This window comes from Saccostrea echinata, unplaced genomic scaffold (genome assembly GCF_033153115.1).
Source record: "Saccostrea echinata isolate AGI-Se365-2 ecotype Australia unplaced genomic scaffold, CSIRO_AGI_Sech_v1 ptg000012l, whole genome shotgun sequence".
NCBI classification, from domain to species: Eukaryota; Metazoa; Mollusca; class Bivalvia; order Ostreida; family Ostreidae; genus Saccostrea; species Saccostrea echinata.
The window spans coordinates 7,116,813-7,135,091 of NW_026889761.1; the positions used below are offsets into that span (position 1 = coordinate 7,116,813).

Below are 18,279 nucleotides of genomic sequence, written 5' to 3' on the forward strand. Positions count from 1 at the left end.
GCGTTTCCAGAGCTCTGCCGTCATGGCCCTCCAAGAAGCCAGTGAAGCCTACCTTGTCGGACTCTTTGAGGATACCAACTTGTGTGCTATCCACGCTAAGAGAGTGACCATCATGCCAAAGGACATCCAGCTTGCCAGACGTATCCGTGGCGAGAGAGCTTAAACATTTTCTTGTCTCGGACAAACACACAAACGGCCGTTTTCACGGCCACCAAAATATTTAGAAAAGATGCCCTCTTTAACAGCACTAATTAGAAACGTGACAACAAAGAGCACAAGTATATTGACCACATAATTTATGTCAGGTGTTATTGGCGAAATATTGTTTATTGTATATGAATGCAAGGAAACACACAGATATGATAGTGTCTTGAATACTGGCATAATTGCATAATTATGGCAGCTTATACTCGTATTATATATAAAGAAAACAAACAAACGAAAACACGCATGAAACGAGTGTCGCACAACAGTTTGAGAGAGAAACAATACACTGTAAAAATTACGTACATGTATCCCAAGCAATTCTAAAGGCACGTTAACAGAAATAATAATGATAAAAAAGTGATTCATGCATGGTTATACATATTTTGCTTAAATTCAGAGAGCGTGATAAACAATATGACACAATGGATACTGTTTTGAGAGTAATATTCTGACAGATAATAATAAATATGGTCAGTTGTTTGAAACATTTGCATATATATATTTATTACATTTCTATTCTGCGTAAAGAAATACTACTACTAATAATAATATTAATAATTGAAAAGAAATAAAGAGAGATACAGAGAATAACATGTACTGAGTTGGTAACGTGATATTTTATTTATTACGAGATGTATTATTTAAATGTGTCTTGCATTAAAGAATATTGTTTTAAATTATTTCCCTGAAAATATGACAGTATACAGAACCCCCGCAAAAATATGAAATCATATATAATGAACTACTGAAATTTAAGATTTGCCTATATAGACAAGTACATGATTTAGTAACAGCTCAAGGGTACACGAAAAAAATGTCAACAAAAGCAAATACGCAAGGCGCGCAGAGCGCGAACCAATCGCGCTTTAGCTTACACTGTGCCTTCGGAACGTGAAAATTGCACTGCCGAAGTTTTCAAGATACCACTGCTTCTAGCACGTCGTTGATTAGCGCTATATATACCACGATCTCTCCCCTAGCCCTCACATTTCAGAAGATTATCTACTGAGAGCAGAATTATGTCTGGACGTGGTAAAGGAGGAAAAGGTCTTGGAAAGGGGGGCGCCAAGCGTCACAGGAAGGTCCTGAGAGATAACATCCAGGGTATTACCAAACCCGCCATCCGCCGTCTTGCACGCAGAGGTGGAGTCAAACGTATCTCTGGGCTCATCTACGAGGAGACCCGTGGAGTCCTGAAAGTTTTCCTCGAGAACGTCATTCGTGATGCTGTCACCTACACGGAGCACGCCAAGAGGAAGACCGTCACAGCCATGGACGTTGTCTATGCCCTGAAGAGACAAGGACGTACCCTCTACGGATTCGGTGGTTAGATACCCCTACCATACTGTGCCTCCAAGAGCAAGAACAAACGGCCGTTTTCACGGCCACCCAAATTTTTCGAAAAGATACCTCTGAGCAGACGTGTTAAAGAAACGAAGGTGTTAATTTTTCTATATTCATTTCTAGTGAGCAAAAGAATTTTGATTTAATGTCACTGGAAGAAGGCATATTATTCGGATAGCCTTGCAGTAACTTGTACACAGGGTAGGGGAAAACAAATAATTACAATATCTTCATAATTATTGATTTACATTAGGTTCCCATGTAAGATTTTTGATCAGAAAAAGGGGGGCCTGCATGGGGAAAATACAAACAGACAAGAAAGTCCCATGCTCTAGTTGATTATTTCCAAGGACACATCTGGTAGATAAATATCAATTTAATAACCTGCACGTTGTTACAGTTTCCTGAGATATCGTCGAAAGCTGTAAATATTGAAATAGTATCCCTGTCAATACAGAGACAAAATTCGCGTATACAACAACTCGTACGGTTAAATGTACTTTGACAAGGTAGCAAGAGTTGTCTTTCGTTTTATGTGTGCTGTATATTCCTATGCATTGAGCAAGTGGTTATTTGCAGTGCAGGTCTATCATCTTTACATTTACATGCCTCTATCAACAATAAAGCATGACTTCACGATGTTGTTGTTGTTCTTCATTCTATTACATTTGGATTCCAACATAGACACCACATGTAATAGTAGTATGGCAACAAAGTACACCACACAGTCAAAAACATCATCTCAAGAAAAAAAAACTATGACCCATACTTGCGCGATATATTTCGTAATACCACTAAATATACATGTTTATTTTATACAGGGATGTCCCAGAACTAGCATTGTTTGAAATGATTATCTTGATCCTCATTCCTGTGCAAAACAAACCAACACACACAAAGCAAAATGTTTAAACAGAGATGACTTTGAAATATTCATATGCAGAAATGTGAAACACAACTTGAAGACGCTAGGTCTTAAGAATGTAGTTTATTTGATTACTTGTATATTTCCCGTAGGATCTTAAATGTTTGACATTCAAACGTAATTCCTTTTCAATATCCTTTGAAATGCATTTTTTTCATGAAGATAACCTGTAATGAGCTATAATATTTTTCCAGTAGATATTAAATCTGTGCTAGTTTTCTATACATGTTGTACACATGTTGATCACAACGTAAAATGTTCAATAAGATGTAATTACAATTTCTGGGTGATTATAGTTTATCTACCATTATCTTTGTGCCTCAGTGCATCACACATCCTTTGATATACTGAATTATAATATCTAGGTTACTTAAGAAATGTTTTTGAAAGTTCATGAAGGTATGACATACCTTTCACCAGGGCATATTTCATACAAATAAAATTATATATACCTGCCAGGGTGAAAAGTATCAGTTCATATCCTCCAGACAGACACTGACAAACTGTCTAGGGTATATATTTTCTATGTATTGAGGTATAGTATATTATTCCTCGTCTGTCATAGTTCATGAGAATAGGAGGAATTTTCATTTAATTTAAAAGAAATAACAAAGAGAATTCAAATTTCAGTTGAATAAGATAGACCCAGGCAAAATATATTATTTCTGTATAATAAGGAATTCGTTCATATTCTTTCTTAACGACATCTTCATTACAAGCCTCTAAGATACAGATATTCAGTGTTTCAGTACTTAAACTGGTATCTTACTAAGTATATACTTTCTCTTAATGATTTCTAATGTATAATGATCCAATATAATTATAAACACTGCATACGGTAATATTTATAATTTGCTTGTGCTCTGTTTTTAACCTACATTTTTTTGTTATCTTTATGATATAAATTATTCATTCTGGCTGTCTTCCATGTGCTTGAGAGGGGAAAAAAAGTGAACTGCTCTGTTGTTAAATTACTTTAAGGCTCACATAGTATAACATGCCTATGTGTAGCTAAAATTTGTTTTCGTCTGCAACTGTTGTGTTATAAATTATTCGTTGGGGCCCTGTTTTTTTTTTTTTTTTTCCTTTCTTAAATTCCCTGTCTGTAAATATATAATGTACACTATGAGGGGGCACATGTTCATTTATTTTTCAGAGGGTGTGCGTGTTTTTTTATTTTCAGGCATAGACCAACATTCAAAATTATTAATTAGCAAGAACAGTGTCTACAGACAAAAACAGATAATGCTAAGAAATAAAAATAAATAAGGTAAACATCTTGTTAAGACAAAACCTGATATACACACGTTTCTTAACGCTGTATTGAAAGTATCTTTTCGAAAAATTTGTGTGGCCCTGAAAAGGGCCGTTTTGTTTTTCTGAAGTGCAAGTTTGCAGTTTACTTGCTGCTGGTGTACTTGGTGACAGCCTTGGTTCCCTCAGAGACGGCGTGTTTGGCCAACTCACCGGGCAGAAGGAGACGGACAGCAGTCTGGATCTCTCTGCTGGTGATGGTTGATCGCTTGTTGTAGTGAGCGAGACGGGAGGCTTCGGCAGCGATTCTCTCAAAGATGTCGTTGACGAAAGAGTTCATGATGCTCATGGCCTTGCTGGAAACACCAGTATCTGGGTGAACCTGTTTCAGGACCTTGTAGATGTAAATGGCATAGGATTCCCTCCTCTTCCTGCGCTTTTTCTTGTCCCCAGTTCTCTGGGCCTTGGCCTTAGTGGCTGCTTTCTTAGCTCCTTTAGATCCGACTTTGGGTGGCATGTTTACAGGTTGTATACAAACTGAAAACTATGAGTGTCGATTCGCGCCTCGCTGGTTTTATATCGCACGGACGGATAACGGCCGATCAGTACATTACGAACCCTCGAGAAAACTAGTGTTGTTCGGCGAGCGACAAAGTGTGTAAAATACGATCGTGCCGATTGGCTGTACGGTTCAATCCGCCTGCGTGTTTAAATAGGGTCGCGAAGCCTGAGTTAAGAGTTATTCGTTGATTTCATTTCTTGAGCGTCAACTACTCGTAACAGATCAAAGATGTCAGGACGTGGTAAAGGAGGCAAGGTGAAGGGAAAGGCCAAGAGCCGATCCTCCCGTGCCGGACTTCAGTTCCCCGTGGGTCGTATCCACCGTCTGCTGAGGAAGGGCAACTACGCCGAGAGAGTGGGAGCCGGTGCCCCCGTGTACCTGGCCGCCGTTCTTGAATACTTGGCCGCCGAAGTCTTGGAGTTGGCAGGCAACGCCGCCCGCGACAACAAGAAGACCAGAATTATCCCCCGTCATCTGCAGCTGGCCATCCGCAACGACGAGGAGTTAAACAAACTGCTGTCCGGCGTGACCATCGCCCAGGGTGGTGTCCTGCCCAACATCCAGGCCGTGCTCCTCCCCAAGAAGACCCAGAAGTCCGCCAGCAAGTAAAAAAAAGTCTGTACGACTTTCAAATATACCAAACGGCCGTTTTCACGGCCACCCAAATTTTTCGAAAAGATGCCTCTGAGCGCATACTGTTAATATAAGAAACGAAATGCATGTTTAATAAATGAAAATATACATGCCAAGATATCACATTAATTTCACGTATATACAGTACCAGGCCATAAGTGAATCCTAATTGATTTTTGTGGCACATAATTTCAAAATGTAAGCGTGACATCACGCAACAAATGCAAAACTGAAATTTTACGGCACAGATTTGTTAAGAAATCATGGTAGAAATGTTAGCCACGATGAATTGTTTTCAATGATCAAAGGTATATAGTAACTAAGCAAATGATTTATTAGAGTGACACGTGTTATATACCATACAACAACATTTCAATAGGGTTCAATCAAAAATCCACATATTATTATTACTCAATCTTGTGTTTATTTTAAAACAAATTTGGGTAAGAAATGGTATAGAAGACGAAATTCCTTCTTTTTTTTTTTTTTTTTTTTTTTTTTTTTTTTTTTTTTATAGCACTGTGCTTAATTTGTACTCTGAATACCGGTCAAAGTTTTTTTGAAAACATGTGTTTTAATCGAATGCCAAAAATAAGAATGCTAATTGTAAAATGTATCTCGGTGTCATATGCATCTTCCAATATATATGTATATGTATGTATATATATATATATATATATATAACAGACACTGCTAATCTTAGCACACAGGTGTATACTTACAAAATGCATACATATATTTTAGGGGTGAAACGATACACCTCCTTCACGGTTCGATACGTATTGTATAATTTTGTCTCGGTTCGGTTATTTTCGATACGATACATTTTGATAGAAGAAAACAAATTCAACGTTGTTTTATGCTTTCTTTTTCTAAATCTAGTAACATATTTTACGAGTTTTATTTGCAAATTGACTAGAAGAAATTGATTAAAATTATTTGACGGTCAAAAATTATTTTACAAGCTATCAGTCATAAAAAATTTACGTTTTCTATACTTATTTTACTGAGTAATGTGTTTTACCTTATGCCAAACCCGACTGAATAACGATCCCGACCGAAAAATGAACCGAACCGAAAATTAGAGATTTTGCACCGTGTATCAAACCGAGAAAAAATACCGCAGTGAATCGATACCGCGGTGAACCGTTTCACTCCTAATATATTTAAATATTATGTATATTTTCATGTACTTTTTTTTTTTAAACTGTTTGTGAACAAATCAAGTAATGTACACATGTCACTAAAAATAAATAAATGACTTCCTTACCGTAATACCAATTAAATATTAAAACACCTATAGATATGTCAGGTTTAACAAAAATGAATAAAAAAAGGAAAGAAGGAAAATCGGAAAACTTCAAACGAAATTTTGAATAATTCTGAATCATGGTAATCGGGCTTAATTTTACCTCACAATAATTTCTTATCAATGAAATTAATCTTTTAAAACAGCAAAAAAAGAAAATAGCTGAGAAAGCAACAAAAGCATTATATGAAGTATTAAAGAAAGGAAGATTACATAACCTATCAATACAGTGTCAACCTGATTTGTTTGATAAAATCGTTCAACCTATATTGTTATATGGATGTGAAGTGTGGGGATTTTCAAATAATGCAATTATAGAAAGGGTACATCTAAAATTCTGTAAACTTTTACTCCATTTAAACGATTCAACCCCAGATTTCATGATATATGGTGAGCTTGGTCGATACCCTATGGGAATTCAAATAAAAACACGCATGATATCTTACTGGTCAAAATTAATTACTGGCAAAGAAACAAAAATTGCAAATTTATGCTATAAATTAGGCTTTATTTTAAATCAAGAAATAGGAGGAAAAATCAGCTGGTTTGAAAATGTTGGAAATATTCTGAATAATTGTGGGCTATCTAATATTCGGCTTGAGCAAAGCTCAAATAATACAAAATGGTTAACGGCGAAAGTTAAACTCACATTAATTGATCAATTCAAGCAAATTTGGCAATCAACTCTTCAAACCTCACCTAAAGCATTAAATTATAGAATATACAAAGACGAATTAAAGTTTGAAAACTATTTTAATATTTTCTCAAAACAGGATTCAACTACATTTTGTAGATTGCGAACTTGTAACCATCATTTACCAATTGAAAATGGACGTTGGCTTAATATACCAAGACAAGACAGAATTTGTTCCCATTGTAATCTAAAAGAAATCGGAGATGAATTTCATTACATACTAATGTGCACTTCACTACAAAAAGAAAGAATGCTATGCTTAACAGAAAAACACATACGATTTAAGAATATAATTAGTTTTAAAAACATCATGAATAGCAATAAACACTATTTTCTGAGAAAAATGTGTTCGTTTATAAAGAAAATAAATAAAATATGCTCCCCGGCCTAGAATTCCCATGCTTCACATTTATAGCAAAGTACTAGTTTTTGTTCTTTATTATTCACGCATGCTATTGCTATGTATTAAATTATCTATTTGGTGTAAGTCTCTATATGCTATTGTAAAATGGTGAAGAGATTCAAATAAATGAATACTGAATACTGTAAAATTGAAATTAGGACTCACTTATATTATGGCCATTTATCGTATTTATATAAATTATTTGGATACACAACGCCATTTAATGCAGGTACAGTATTCGTACGTGTAAGGGCAGAATCCTGGGGAGTGATTTTAACAGCATGATTTATTTTTATTTTTAGGTAAAATATCAGCGACGCATGCAGATGACATTGTGAAAAGTTTTGTGTTTCGACGGGTTTATATATATGCCTGGATATTATGCTTCATTTAGTTTTAAATATTTTTTTTTATCGATTGGAAACAAGTTCTTACAACTTCCTGAAATATAACAGTGTGTCCTGCAAAATAAATAGCTTGAGTATGCAATGTATAAAATTAATTACACGTATAATGCACCAGGGAAATGCGAAAACTTGTCAGCATAACGCACAAGCACGAAAAAGAAAAGAAAGAATGAATATGATTTAAAAATAACAACAATAATAACGGAAATTAAGAGTTTAAGAAAAAGTAATTTCCATATTGTCTATCAGTCGTCTATACCGCATGTCTAAATAGGCAGGTATGACACAGTACACAGTCTTTGTGAATTTCTCGCAGTTGGAGGGCAAACTAAGAATTTTTATAAGACGGGGAGATCCAAATGGCATTCTTTAATGTGTCTAATAAAAAAATAAAAGAAATCATCCCTGATTTTTGTCCTTTGAAGCAAAATTTTTAGCTTTAATCGTACCCCGAAATTCAAACATGACAGTTTGGAGGCGTATTTTCCTGAATTTAAACACTACAGTTACAACGATCTTAAAATGTAAATAGATAGAATGGTAGAGAGAAATGTAAAGGCTGGGATTCTGCTCATGTTATGTGGTGAAGTTCATTCCTTGAGCTGCAGCGCGGATGCAAATACCCACATTGAAACACACATCCATGAACAAAACAACAAACGTCTCGACAAACTAGATGTTTTCTAGGCGGTCCGCGCTCAGTGTAAACAAAAACAGCAAGTGCGTGTGACCCGAGTATTTCACTGTTCACAGTTCCTGAGAAGTAAGTCGACGTTTTACTCTCGTCAGTAGCCATGGCCGATACTGCTCCTCCAGCAAAGTCCCCAGCCAAGAAGAAGGCCGCAAAGCCTAAGGTGCCCGCTGCACATCCCAAGTACATTGACATGATTAGCGCTGCTGTTGCATCTCTGAAAGAACGTGGTGGCTCATCTCGACAGGCCATTCTCAAGTACATCATGGCCAACTACAAAGTGGGCAACGATGTTAACTCTATCAACGCCCACCTGAAAATGGCCCTGAAGAGCGGAGTTAAGAAAGGCGCTCTGAAGCAAGCAAAGGGCACAGGCGCTAGTGGCTCCTTCAAACTTGGAGACAAACCCAAGACCGAAAAGAAGCCTAAAGCCAAAAAGGTAGCCAAACCCAAGGCAGCCAAGCCCAAGAAGGCCGCCACCAAGCCCAAGAAGCCTGCGGGAGAGAAGAAGGCCAAGACTCCAAAGAAGAAGGCAGCAGCCAAGAAACCAGCCGGACCCAAGAAAGCCAAGTCCCCCAAGAAAAAGGCAGCCCCCAAGTCTCCAAAGAAGGCAGCAGCCAAACCCAAGAAGGCCAAGACCCCCAAGAAGGCAGCGGCCAAGAAGACAAAGACTCCCAAGAAAGCAGCCGCCAAGAAATAAGCAGTCTTCGCATTCCAGGCAGACTGTCTACGCTTAAAACAAAATTTAAAAAGCCCTTTTCAGGGCTACCCACATTTTTAGAAAAGATGCCTTAAAAACATTCGTTAACGAAACATTTGCATAATCATTGCCTTTCTTTTCCCTCTCTTTCTCATTTTAATATTTGGAATGCAGAGGTCTGTGTTGAAAATTTAAACTAAACAAACATGTGAAATATTACAATTTCACTAACAATATATCTTACACAAATGCCTACACTGTCTAGGTGTAAACTAGGATTATGTGCTCATGGTAATTTATGTAATTGCATGCATATCTCACATGAATTCCTGATTGAACAATAATCTAAATAATAGGGAGGAGCAGTAAGTGAAATGAATGATGATTAAAAAAGTGTGTGAATTAATTTTTGTTTATAATGTACATAATATCAGGTCAAGTTTGAATTATTATATATGATAGACCATTTTCACACACCTTCTCACACACATACACTCACTGACTGTTGCAGTGTAATTCCATTCAATGTACAGAACAGAAGTCTTCTTTGATATTTTAGAATTGGTTTTATTTCCTAGCTTTCACGTCACACACAGAATGAATTAATGAAGCATACTCTGGTACGACTAAAATGAATTTCTAAGGCAGTGACTTTTTTCATGCAAGTGTCCGTGTAAACTGTAAATGGTCACAAGATTCTTGAAAGCAAAACCACATGCATACCAGGGCTTGTCAACAAACATCAAATATTTCTACAAAATCAATGTTTTTGAACAACTTCTTGAAGCTTTGTTTTGACAGGACTTCAAAATTTGATAAATATTCAAATTCTTGAACTTTCTAAAGTCTAAAGTGATAAACACATACAGAAGTTAAGGTGGGGGTGGGGATAAAGAAAGCAAAGCAATGATGAGCTGGTTTATGAGTCAGGATGTCGAATCCAGCAAACACTGGATCATGTATAAAGTAAAACATTATGGCCTGAAAAACATTTCATGAGGAAATTTTAAAGTAATATTCATTGATATAATAATAAAAATAATATAAATGAATGAATGAATGAATGAATGAATGAATGAATGAATGAATGAATGAATGAATGAATGAATGAATAAATAAATAAATAAATAAATAAATAAATAAATAAATAAATAAGTAAATAAATAAATAAATAAATAAATAAATAAATAAATAAATAAATAAATAAATAAATAAATAAATAAATAAATAAATAAATAAATGAATAAATAAATAAATAAATAAATAAATAAATAAATATATTTAAAAAAAAATAAAAAGCATAGGGAGTGTTTATATGTCTATCTTCATGGTTATTATCATATTTACTGTGATCGTACATCTTTCAATACAGTGGGTCTATTAGATTATTTTATATAGAGAATTTAACATTGATTTTAACCAAGTACAAAATCTGTGCAAAAAAGGTGGATTGAAATGATTCCAGCTAAGACCAATGGAAGCACGCTATGCGCGACTAATCGCAAGGTGTCTTTCTTAACCCCCAACCAATCGCAAACATCCTTACTTAATGCGCGCTGATTTCGATTCAAGAGCCACAAACCGTATAAAACTATAGTAAACGCTTGCTCTCGTCATTCATTTTATCTGAACTCAGAGAAGATGGCACGTACCAAGCAGACTGCAAGAAAATCTACTGGAGGCAAGGCCCCACGAAAACAGCTGGCTACCAAGGCAGCCCGCAAAAGCGCACCAGCCACCGGTGGCGTTAAGAAGCCCCACAGATACAGGCCAGGAACTGTCGCTCTCCGTGAGATCAGGAGGTACCAGAAAAGCACCGAGTTGTTGATCAGGAAACTCCCATTCCAGCGTCTTGTCCGTGAAATCGCTCAGGATTTCAAGACAGATCTGCGTTTCCAGAGCTCTGCCGTCATGGCCCTCCAAGAAGCCAGTGAAGCCTACCTTGTCGGACTCTTTGAGGATACCAACTTGTGTGCTATCCACGCTAAGAGAGTGACCATCATGCCAAAGGACATCCAGCTTGCCAGACGTATCCGTGGCGAGAGAGCTTAAACATTTTCTTGTCTCGGACAAACACACAAACGGCCGTTTTCACGGCCACCAAAATATTTAGAAAAGATGCCCTCTTTAACAGCACTAATTAGAAACGTGACAACAAAGAGCACAAGTATATTGACCACATAATTTATGTCAGGTGTTATTGGCGAAATATTGTTTATTGTATATGAATGCAAGGAAACACACAGATATGATAGTGTCTTGAATACTGGCATAATTGCATAATTATGGCAGCTTATACTCGTATTATATATAAAGAAAACAAACAAACGAAAACACGCATGAAACGAGTGTCGCACAACAGTTTGAGAGAGAAACAATACACTGTAAAAATTACGTACATGTATCCCAAGCAATTCTAAAGGCACGTTAACAGAAATAATAATGATAAAAAAGTGATTCATGCATGGTTATACATATTTTGCTTAAATTCAGAGAGCGTGATAAACAATATGACACAATGGATACTGTTTTGAGAGTAATATTCTGACAGATAATAATAAATATGGTCAGTTGTTTGAAACATTTGCATATATATATTTATTACATTTCTATTCTGCGTAAAGAAATACTACTACTAATAATAATATTAATAATTGAAAAGAAATAAAGAGAGATACAGAGAATAACATGTACTGAGTTGGTAACGTGATATTTTATTTATTACGAGATGTATTATTTAAATGTGTCTTGCATTAAAGAATATTGTTTTAAATTATTTCCCTGAAAATATGACAGTATACAGAACCCCCGCAAAAATATGAAATCATATATAATGAACTACTGAAATTTAAGATTTGCCTATATAGACAAGTACATGATTTAGTAACAGCTCAAGGGTACACGAAAAAAATGTCAACAAAAGCAAATACGCAAGGCGCGCAGAGCGCGAACCAATCGCGCTTTAGCTTACACTGTGCCTTCGGAACGTGAAAATTGCACTGCCGAAGTTTTCAAGATACCACTGCTTCTAGCACGTCGTTGATTAGCGCTATATATACCACGATCTCTCCCCTAGCCCTCACATTTCAGAAGATTATCTACTGAGAGCAGAATTATGTCTGGACGTGGTAAAGGAGGAAAAGGTCTTGGAAAGGGGGGCGCCAAGCGTCACAGGAAGGTCCTGAGAGATAACATCCAGGGTATTACCAAACCCGCCATCCGCCGTCTTGCACGCAGAGGTGGAGTCAAACGTATCTCTGGGCTCATCTACGAGGAGACCCGTGGAGTCCTGAAAGTTTTCCTCGAGAACGTCATTCGTGATGCTGTCACCTACACGGAGCACGCCAAGAGGAAGACCGTCACAGCCATGGACGTTGTCTATGCCCTGAAGAGACAAGGACGTACCCTCTACGGATTCGGTGGTTAGATACCCCTACCATACTGTGCCTCCAAGAGCAAGAACAAACGGCCGTTTTCACGGCCACCCAAATTTTTCGAAAAGATACCTCTGAGCAGACGTGTTAAAGAAACGAAGGTGTTAATTTTTCTATATTCATTTCTAGTGAGCAAAAGAATTTTGATTTAATGTCACTGGAAGAAGGCATATTATTCGGATAGCCTTGCAGTAACTTGTACACAGGGTAGGGGAAAACAAATAATTACAATATCTTCATAATTATTGATTTACATTAGGTTCCCATGTAAGATTTTTGATCAGAAAAAGGGGGGCCTGCATGGGGAAAATACAAACAGACAAGAAAGTCCCATGCTCTAGTTGATTATTTCCAAGGACACATCTGGTAGATAAATATCAATTTAATAACCTGCACGTTGTTACAGTTTCCTGAGATATCGTCGAAAGCTGTAAATATTGAAATAGTATCCCTGTCAATACAGAGACAAAATTCGCGTATACAACAACTCGTACGGTTAAATGTACTTTGACAAGGTAGCAAGAGTTGTCTTTCGTTTTATGTGTGCTGTATATTCCTATGCATTGAGCAAGTGGTTATTTGCAGTGCAGGTCTATCATCTTTACATTTACATGCCTCTATCAACAATAAAGCATGACTTCACGATGTTGTTGTTGTTCTTCATTCTATTACATTTGGATTCCAACATAGACACCACATGTAATAGTAGTATGGCAACAAAGTACACCACACAGTCAAAAACATCATCTCAAGAAAAAAAAACTATGACCCATACTTGCGCGATATATTTCGTAATACCACTAAATATACATGTTTATTTTATACAGGGATGTCCCAGAACTAGCATTGTTTGAAATGATTATCTTGATCCTCATTCCTGTGCAAAACAAACCAACACACACAAAGCAAAATGTTTAAACAGAGATGACTTTGAAATATTCATATGCAGAAATGTGAAACACAACTTGAAGACGCTAGGTCTTAAGAATGTAGTTTATTTGATTACTTGTATATTTCCCGTAGGATCTTAAATGTTTGACATTCAAACGTAATTCCTTTTCAATATCCTTTGAAATGCATTTTTTTCATGAAGATAACCTGTAATGAGCTATAATATTTTTCCAGTAGATATTAAATCTGTGCTAGTTTTCTATACATGTTGTACACATGTTGATCACAACGTAAAATGTTCAATAAGATGTAATTACAATTTCTGGGTGATTATAGTTTATCTACCATTATCTTTGTGCCTCAGTGCATCACACATCCTTTGATATACTGAATTATAATATCTAGGTTACTTAAGAAATGTTTTTGAAAGTTCATGAAGGTATGACATACCTTTCACCAGGGCATATTTCATACAAATAAAATTATATATACCTGCCAGGGTGAAAAGTATCAGTTCATATCCTCCAGACAGACACTGACAAACTGTCTAGGGTATATATTTTCTATGTATTGAGGTATAGTATATTATTCCTCGTCTGTCATAGTTCATGAGAATAGGAGGAATTTTCATTTAATTTAAAAGAAATAACAAAGAGAATTCAAATTTCAGTTGAATAAGATAGACCCAGGCAAAATATATTATTTCTGTATAATAAGGAATTCGTTCATATTCTTTCTTAACGACATCTTCATTACAAGCCTCTAAGATACAGATATTCAGTGTTTCAGTACTTAAACTGGTATCTTACTAAGTATATACTTTCTCTTAATGATTTCTAATGTATAATGATCCAATATAATTATAAACACTGCATACGGTAATATTTATAATTTGCTTGTGCTCTGTTTTTAACCTACATTTTTTTGTTATCTTTATGATATAAATTATTCATTCTGGCTGTCTTCCATGTGCTTGAGAGGGGAAAAAAAGTGAACTGCTCTGTTGTTAAATTACTTTAAGGCTCACATAGTATAACATGCCTATGTGTAGCTAAAATTTGTTTTCGTCTGCAACTGTTGTGTTATAAATTATTCGTTGGGGCCCTGTTTTTTTTTTTTTTTTTCCTTTCTTAAATTCCCTGTCTGTAAATATATAATGTACACTATGAGGGGGCACATGTTCATTTATTTTTCAGAGGGTGTGCGTGTTTTTTTATTTTCAGGCATAGACCAACATTCAAAATTATTAATTAGCAAGAACAGTGTCTACAGACAAAAACAGATAATGCTAAGAAATAAAAATAAATAAGGTAAACATCTTGTTAAGACAAAACCTGATATACACACGTTTCTTAACGCTGTATTGAAAGTATCTTTTCGAAAAATTTGTGTGGCCCTGAAAAGGGCCGTTTTGTTTTTCTGAAGTGCAAGTTTGCAGTTTACTTGCTGCTGGTGTACTTGGTGACAGCCTTGGTTCCCTCAGAGACGGCGTGTTTGGCCAACTCACCGGGCAGAAGGAGACGGACAGCAGTCTGGATCTCTCTGCTGGTGATGGTTGATCGCTTGTTGTAGTGAGCGAGACGGGAGGCTTCGGCAGCGATTCTCTCAAAGATGTCGTTGACGAAAGAGTTCATGATGCTCATGGCCTTGCTGGAAACACCAGTATCTGGGTGAACCTGTTTCAGGACCTTGTAGATGTAAATGGCATAGGATTCCCTCCTCTTCCTGCGCTTTTTCTTGTCCCCAGTTCTCTGGGCCTTGGCCTTAGTGGCTGCTTTCTTAGCTCCTTTAGATCCGACTTTGGGTGGCATGTTTACAGGTTGTATACAAACTGAAAACTATGAGTGTCGATTCGCGCCTCGCTGGTTTTATATCGCACGGACGGATAACGGCCGATCAGTACATTACGAACCCTCGAGAAAACTAGTGTTGTTCGGCGAGCGACAAAGTGTGTAAAATACGATCGTGCCGATTGGCTGTACGGTTCAATCCGCCTGCGTGTTTAAATAGGGTCGCGAAGCCTGAGTTAAGAGTTATTCGTTGATTTCATTTCTTGAGCGTCAACTACTCGTAACAGATCAAAGATGTCAGGACGTGGTAAAGGAGGCAAGGTGAAGGGAAAGGCCAAGAGCCGATCCTCCCGTGCCGGACTTCAGTTCCCCGTGGGTCGTATCCACCGTCTGCTGAGGAAGGGCAACTACGCCGAGAGAGTGGGAGCCGGTGCCCCCGTGTACCTGGCCGCCGTTCTTGAATACTTGGCCGCCGAAGTCTTGGAGTTGGCAGGCAACGCCGCCCGCGACAACAAGAAGACCAGAATTATCCCCCGTCATCTGCAGCTGGCCATCCGCAACGACGAGGAGTTAAACAAACTGCTGTCCGGCGTGACCATCGCCCAGGGTGGTGTCCTGCCCAACATCCAGGCCGTGCTCCTCCCCAAGAAGACCCAGAAGTCCGCCAGCAAGTAAAAAAAAGTCTGTACGACTTTCAAATATACCAAACGGCCGTTTTCACGGCCACCCAAATTTTTCGAAAAGATGCCTCTGAGCGCATACTGTTAATATAAGAAACGAAATGCATGTTTAATAAATGAAAATATACATGCCAAGATATCACATTAATTTCACGTATATACAGTACCAGGCCATAAGTGAATCCTAATTGATTTTTGTGGCACATAATTTCAAAATGTAAGCGTGACATCACGCAACAAATGCAAAACTGAAATTTTACGGCACAGATTTGTTAAGAAATCATGGTAGAAATGTTAGCCACGATGAATTGTTTTCAATGATCAAAGGTATATAGTAACTAAGCAAATGATTTATTAGAGTGACACGTGTTATATACCATACAACAACATTTCAATAGGGTTCAATCAAAAATCCACATATTATTATTACTCAATCTTGTGTTTATTTTAAAACAAATTTGGGTAAGAAATGGTATAGAAGACGAAATTCCTTCTTTTTTTTTTTTTTTTTTTTTTTTTTTTTTTTTTTTTTATAGCACTGTGCTTAATTTGTACTCTGAATACCGGTCAAAGTTTTTTTGAAAACATGTGTTTTAATCGAATGCCAAAAATAAGAATGCTAATTGTAAAATGTATCTCGGTGTCATATGCATCTTCCAATATATATGTATATGTATGTATATATATATATATATATATATAACAGACACTGCTAATCTTAGCACACAGGTGTATACTTACAAAATGCATACATATATTTTAGGGGTGAAACGATACACCTCCTTCACGGTTCGATACGTATTGTATAATTTTGTCTCGGTTCGGTTATTTTCGATACGATACATTTTGATAGAAGAAAACAAATTCAACGTTGTTTTATGCTTTCTTTTTCTAAATCTAGTAACATATTTTACGAGTTTTATTTGCAAATTGACTAGAAGAAATTGATTAAAATTATTTGACGGTCAAAAATTATTTTACAAGCTATCAGTCATAAAAAATTTACGTTTTCTATACTTATTTTACTGAGTAATGTGTTTTACCTTATGCCAAACCCGACTGAATAACGATCCCGACCGAAAAATGAACCGAACCGAAAATTAGAGATTTTGCACCGTGTATCAAACCGAGAAAAAATACCGCAGTGAATCGATACCGCGGTGAACCGTTTCACTCCTAATATATTTAAATATTATGTATATTTTCATGTACTTTTTTTTTTTAAACTGTTTGTGAACAAATCAAGTAATGTACACATGTCACTAAAAATAAATAAATGACTTCCTTACCGTAATACCAATTAAATATTAAAACACCTATAGATATGTCAGGTTTAACAAAAATGAATAAAAAAAGGAAAGAAGGAAAATCGGAAAACTTCAAACGAAATTTTGAATAATTCTGAATCATGGTAATCGGGCTTAATTTTACCTCACAATAATTTCTTATCAATGAAATTAATCTTTTAAAACAGCAAAAAAAGAAAATAGCTGAGAAAGCAACAAAAGCATTATATGAAGTATTAAAGAAAGGAAGATTACATAACCTATCAATACAGTGTCAACCTGATTTGTTTGATAAAATCGTTCAACCTATATTGTTATATGGATGTGAAGTGTGGGGATTTTCAAATAATGCAATTATAGAAAGGGTACATCTAAAATTCTGTAAACTTTTACTCCATTTAAACGATTCAACCCCAGATTTCATGATATATGGTGAGCTTGGTCGATACCCTATGGGAATTCAAATAAAAACACGCATGATATCTTACTGGTCAAAATTAATTACTGGCAAAGAAACAAAAATTGCAAATTTATGCTATAAATTAGGCTTTATTTTAAATCAAGAAATAGGAGGAAAAATCAGCTGGTTTGAAAATGTTGGAAATATTCTGAATAATTGTGGGCTATCTAATATTCGGCTTGAGCAAAGCTCAAATAATACAAAATGGTTAACGGCGAAAGTTAAACTCACATTAATTGATCAATTCAAGCAAATTTGGCAATCAACTCTTCAAACCTCACCTAAAGCATTAAATTATAGAATATACAAAGACGAATTAAAGTTTGAAAACTATTTTAATATTTTCTCAAAACAGGATTCAACTACATTTTGTAGATTGCGAACTTGTAACCATCATTTACCAATTGAAAATGGACGTTGGCTTAATATACCAAGACAAGACAGAATTTGTTCCCATTGTAATCTAAAAGAAATCGGAGATGAATTTCATTACATACTAATGTGCACTTCACTACAAAAAGAAAGAATGCTATGCTTAACAGAAAAACACATACGATTTAAGAATATAATTAGTTTTAAAAACATCATGAATAGCAATAAACACTATTT

General features: G+C 36.1%; 7 protein-coding genes across 7 annotated transcripts; 5 read left to right on the forward strand and 2 right to left on the reverse strand.

Moving 5' to 3' along the window:
• Window positions 1-1,199: 1,199 nt before the first annotated feature.
• On the forward strand, window positions 1,200-2,188 carry LOC133185855 (histone H4). Its single transcript, XM_061321145.1, has one exon. It carries the CDS (start codon window positions 1,227-1,229, stop codon window positions 1,536-1,538), a length of 312 nt encoding a protein of 103 aa, XP_061177129.1. The 5' UTR covers window positions 1,200-1,226; the 3' UTR covers window positions 1,539-2,188.
• Window positions 2,189-3,587: 1,399 nt separating this feature from the next.
• LOC133185856 (histone H2B) lies at window positions 3,588-4,265 on the reverse strand. Its single transcript, XM_061321146.1, has one exon. The coding sequence runs from the start codon at window positions 4,245-4,247 to the stop codon at window positions 3,876-3,878; it is 372 nt and encodes a 123-aa protein (XP_061177130.1). The 5' UTR covers window positions 4,248-4,265; the 3' UTR covers window positions 3,588-3,875.
• A 222-nt stretch (window positions 4,266-4,487) lies between these two features.
• Window positions 4,488-4,916, forward strand: LOC133185857 (histone H2A-like). Its single transcript, XM_061321147.1, has one exon. The coding sequence runs from the start codon at window positions 4,521-4,523 to the stop codon at window positions 4,899-4,901; it is 381 nt and encodes a 126-aa protein (XP_061177131.1). The 5' UTR covers window positions 4,488-4,520; the 3' UTR covers window positions 4,902-4,916.
• A 3,526-nt stretch (window positions 4,917-8,442) lies between these two features.
• LOC133185858 (histone H1-like) lies at window positions 8,443-9,155 on the forward strand. The gene has a single exon (XM_061321148.1). It carries the CDS (start codon window positions 8,533-8,535, stop codon window positions 9,127-9,129), a length of 597 nt encoding a protein of 198 aa, XP_061177132.1. The 5' UTR covers window positions 8,443-8,532; the 3' UTR covers window positions 9,130-9,155.
• Window positions 9,156-12,217: 3,062 nt separating this feature from the next.
• Window positions 12,218-13,206, forward strand: LOC133185859 (histone H4). Its single transcript, XM_061321149.1, has one exon. The coding sequence runs from the start codon at window positions 12,245-12,247 to the stop codon at window positions 12,554-12,556; it is 312 nt and encodes a 103-aa protein (XP_061177133.1). The 5' UTR covers window positions 12,218-12,244; the 3' UTR covers window positions 12,557-13,206.
• A 1,399-nt stretch (window positions 13,207-14,605) lies between these two features.
• LOC133185860 (histone H2B) lies at window positions 14,606-15,283 on the reverse strand. Its single transcript, XM_061321150.1, has one exon. The coding sequence runs from the start codon at window positions 15,263-15,265 to the stop codon at window positions 14,894-14,896; it is 372 nt and encodes a 123-aa protein (XP_061177134.1). The 5' UTR covers window positions 15,266-15,283; the 3' UTR covers window positions 14,606-14,893.
• Window positions 15,284-15,505: 222 nt separating this feature from the next.
• Window positions 15,506-15,934, forward strand: LOC133185861 (histone H2A-like). The gene has a single exon (XM_061321151.1). It carries the CDS (start codon window positions 15,539-15,541, stop codon window positions 15,917-15,919), a length of 381 nt encoding a protein of 126 aa, XP_061177135.1. The 5' UTR covers window positions 15,506-15,538; the 3' UTR covers window positions 15,920-15,934.
• The last annotated feature ends 2,345 nt before the right edge of the window (window positions 15,935-18,279 follow it).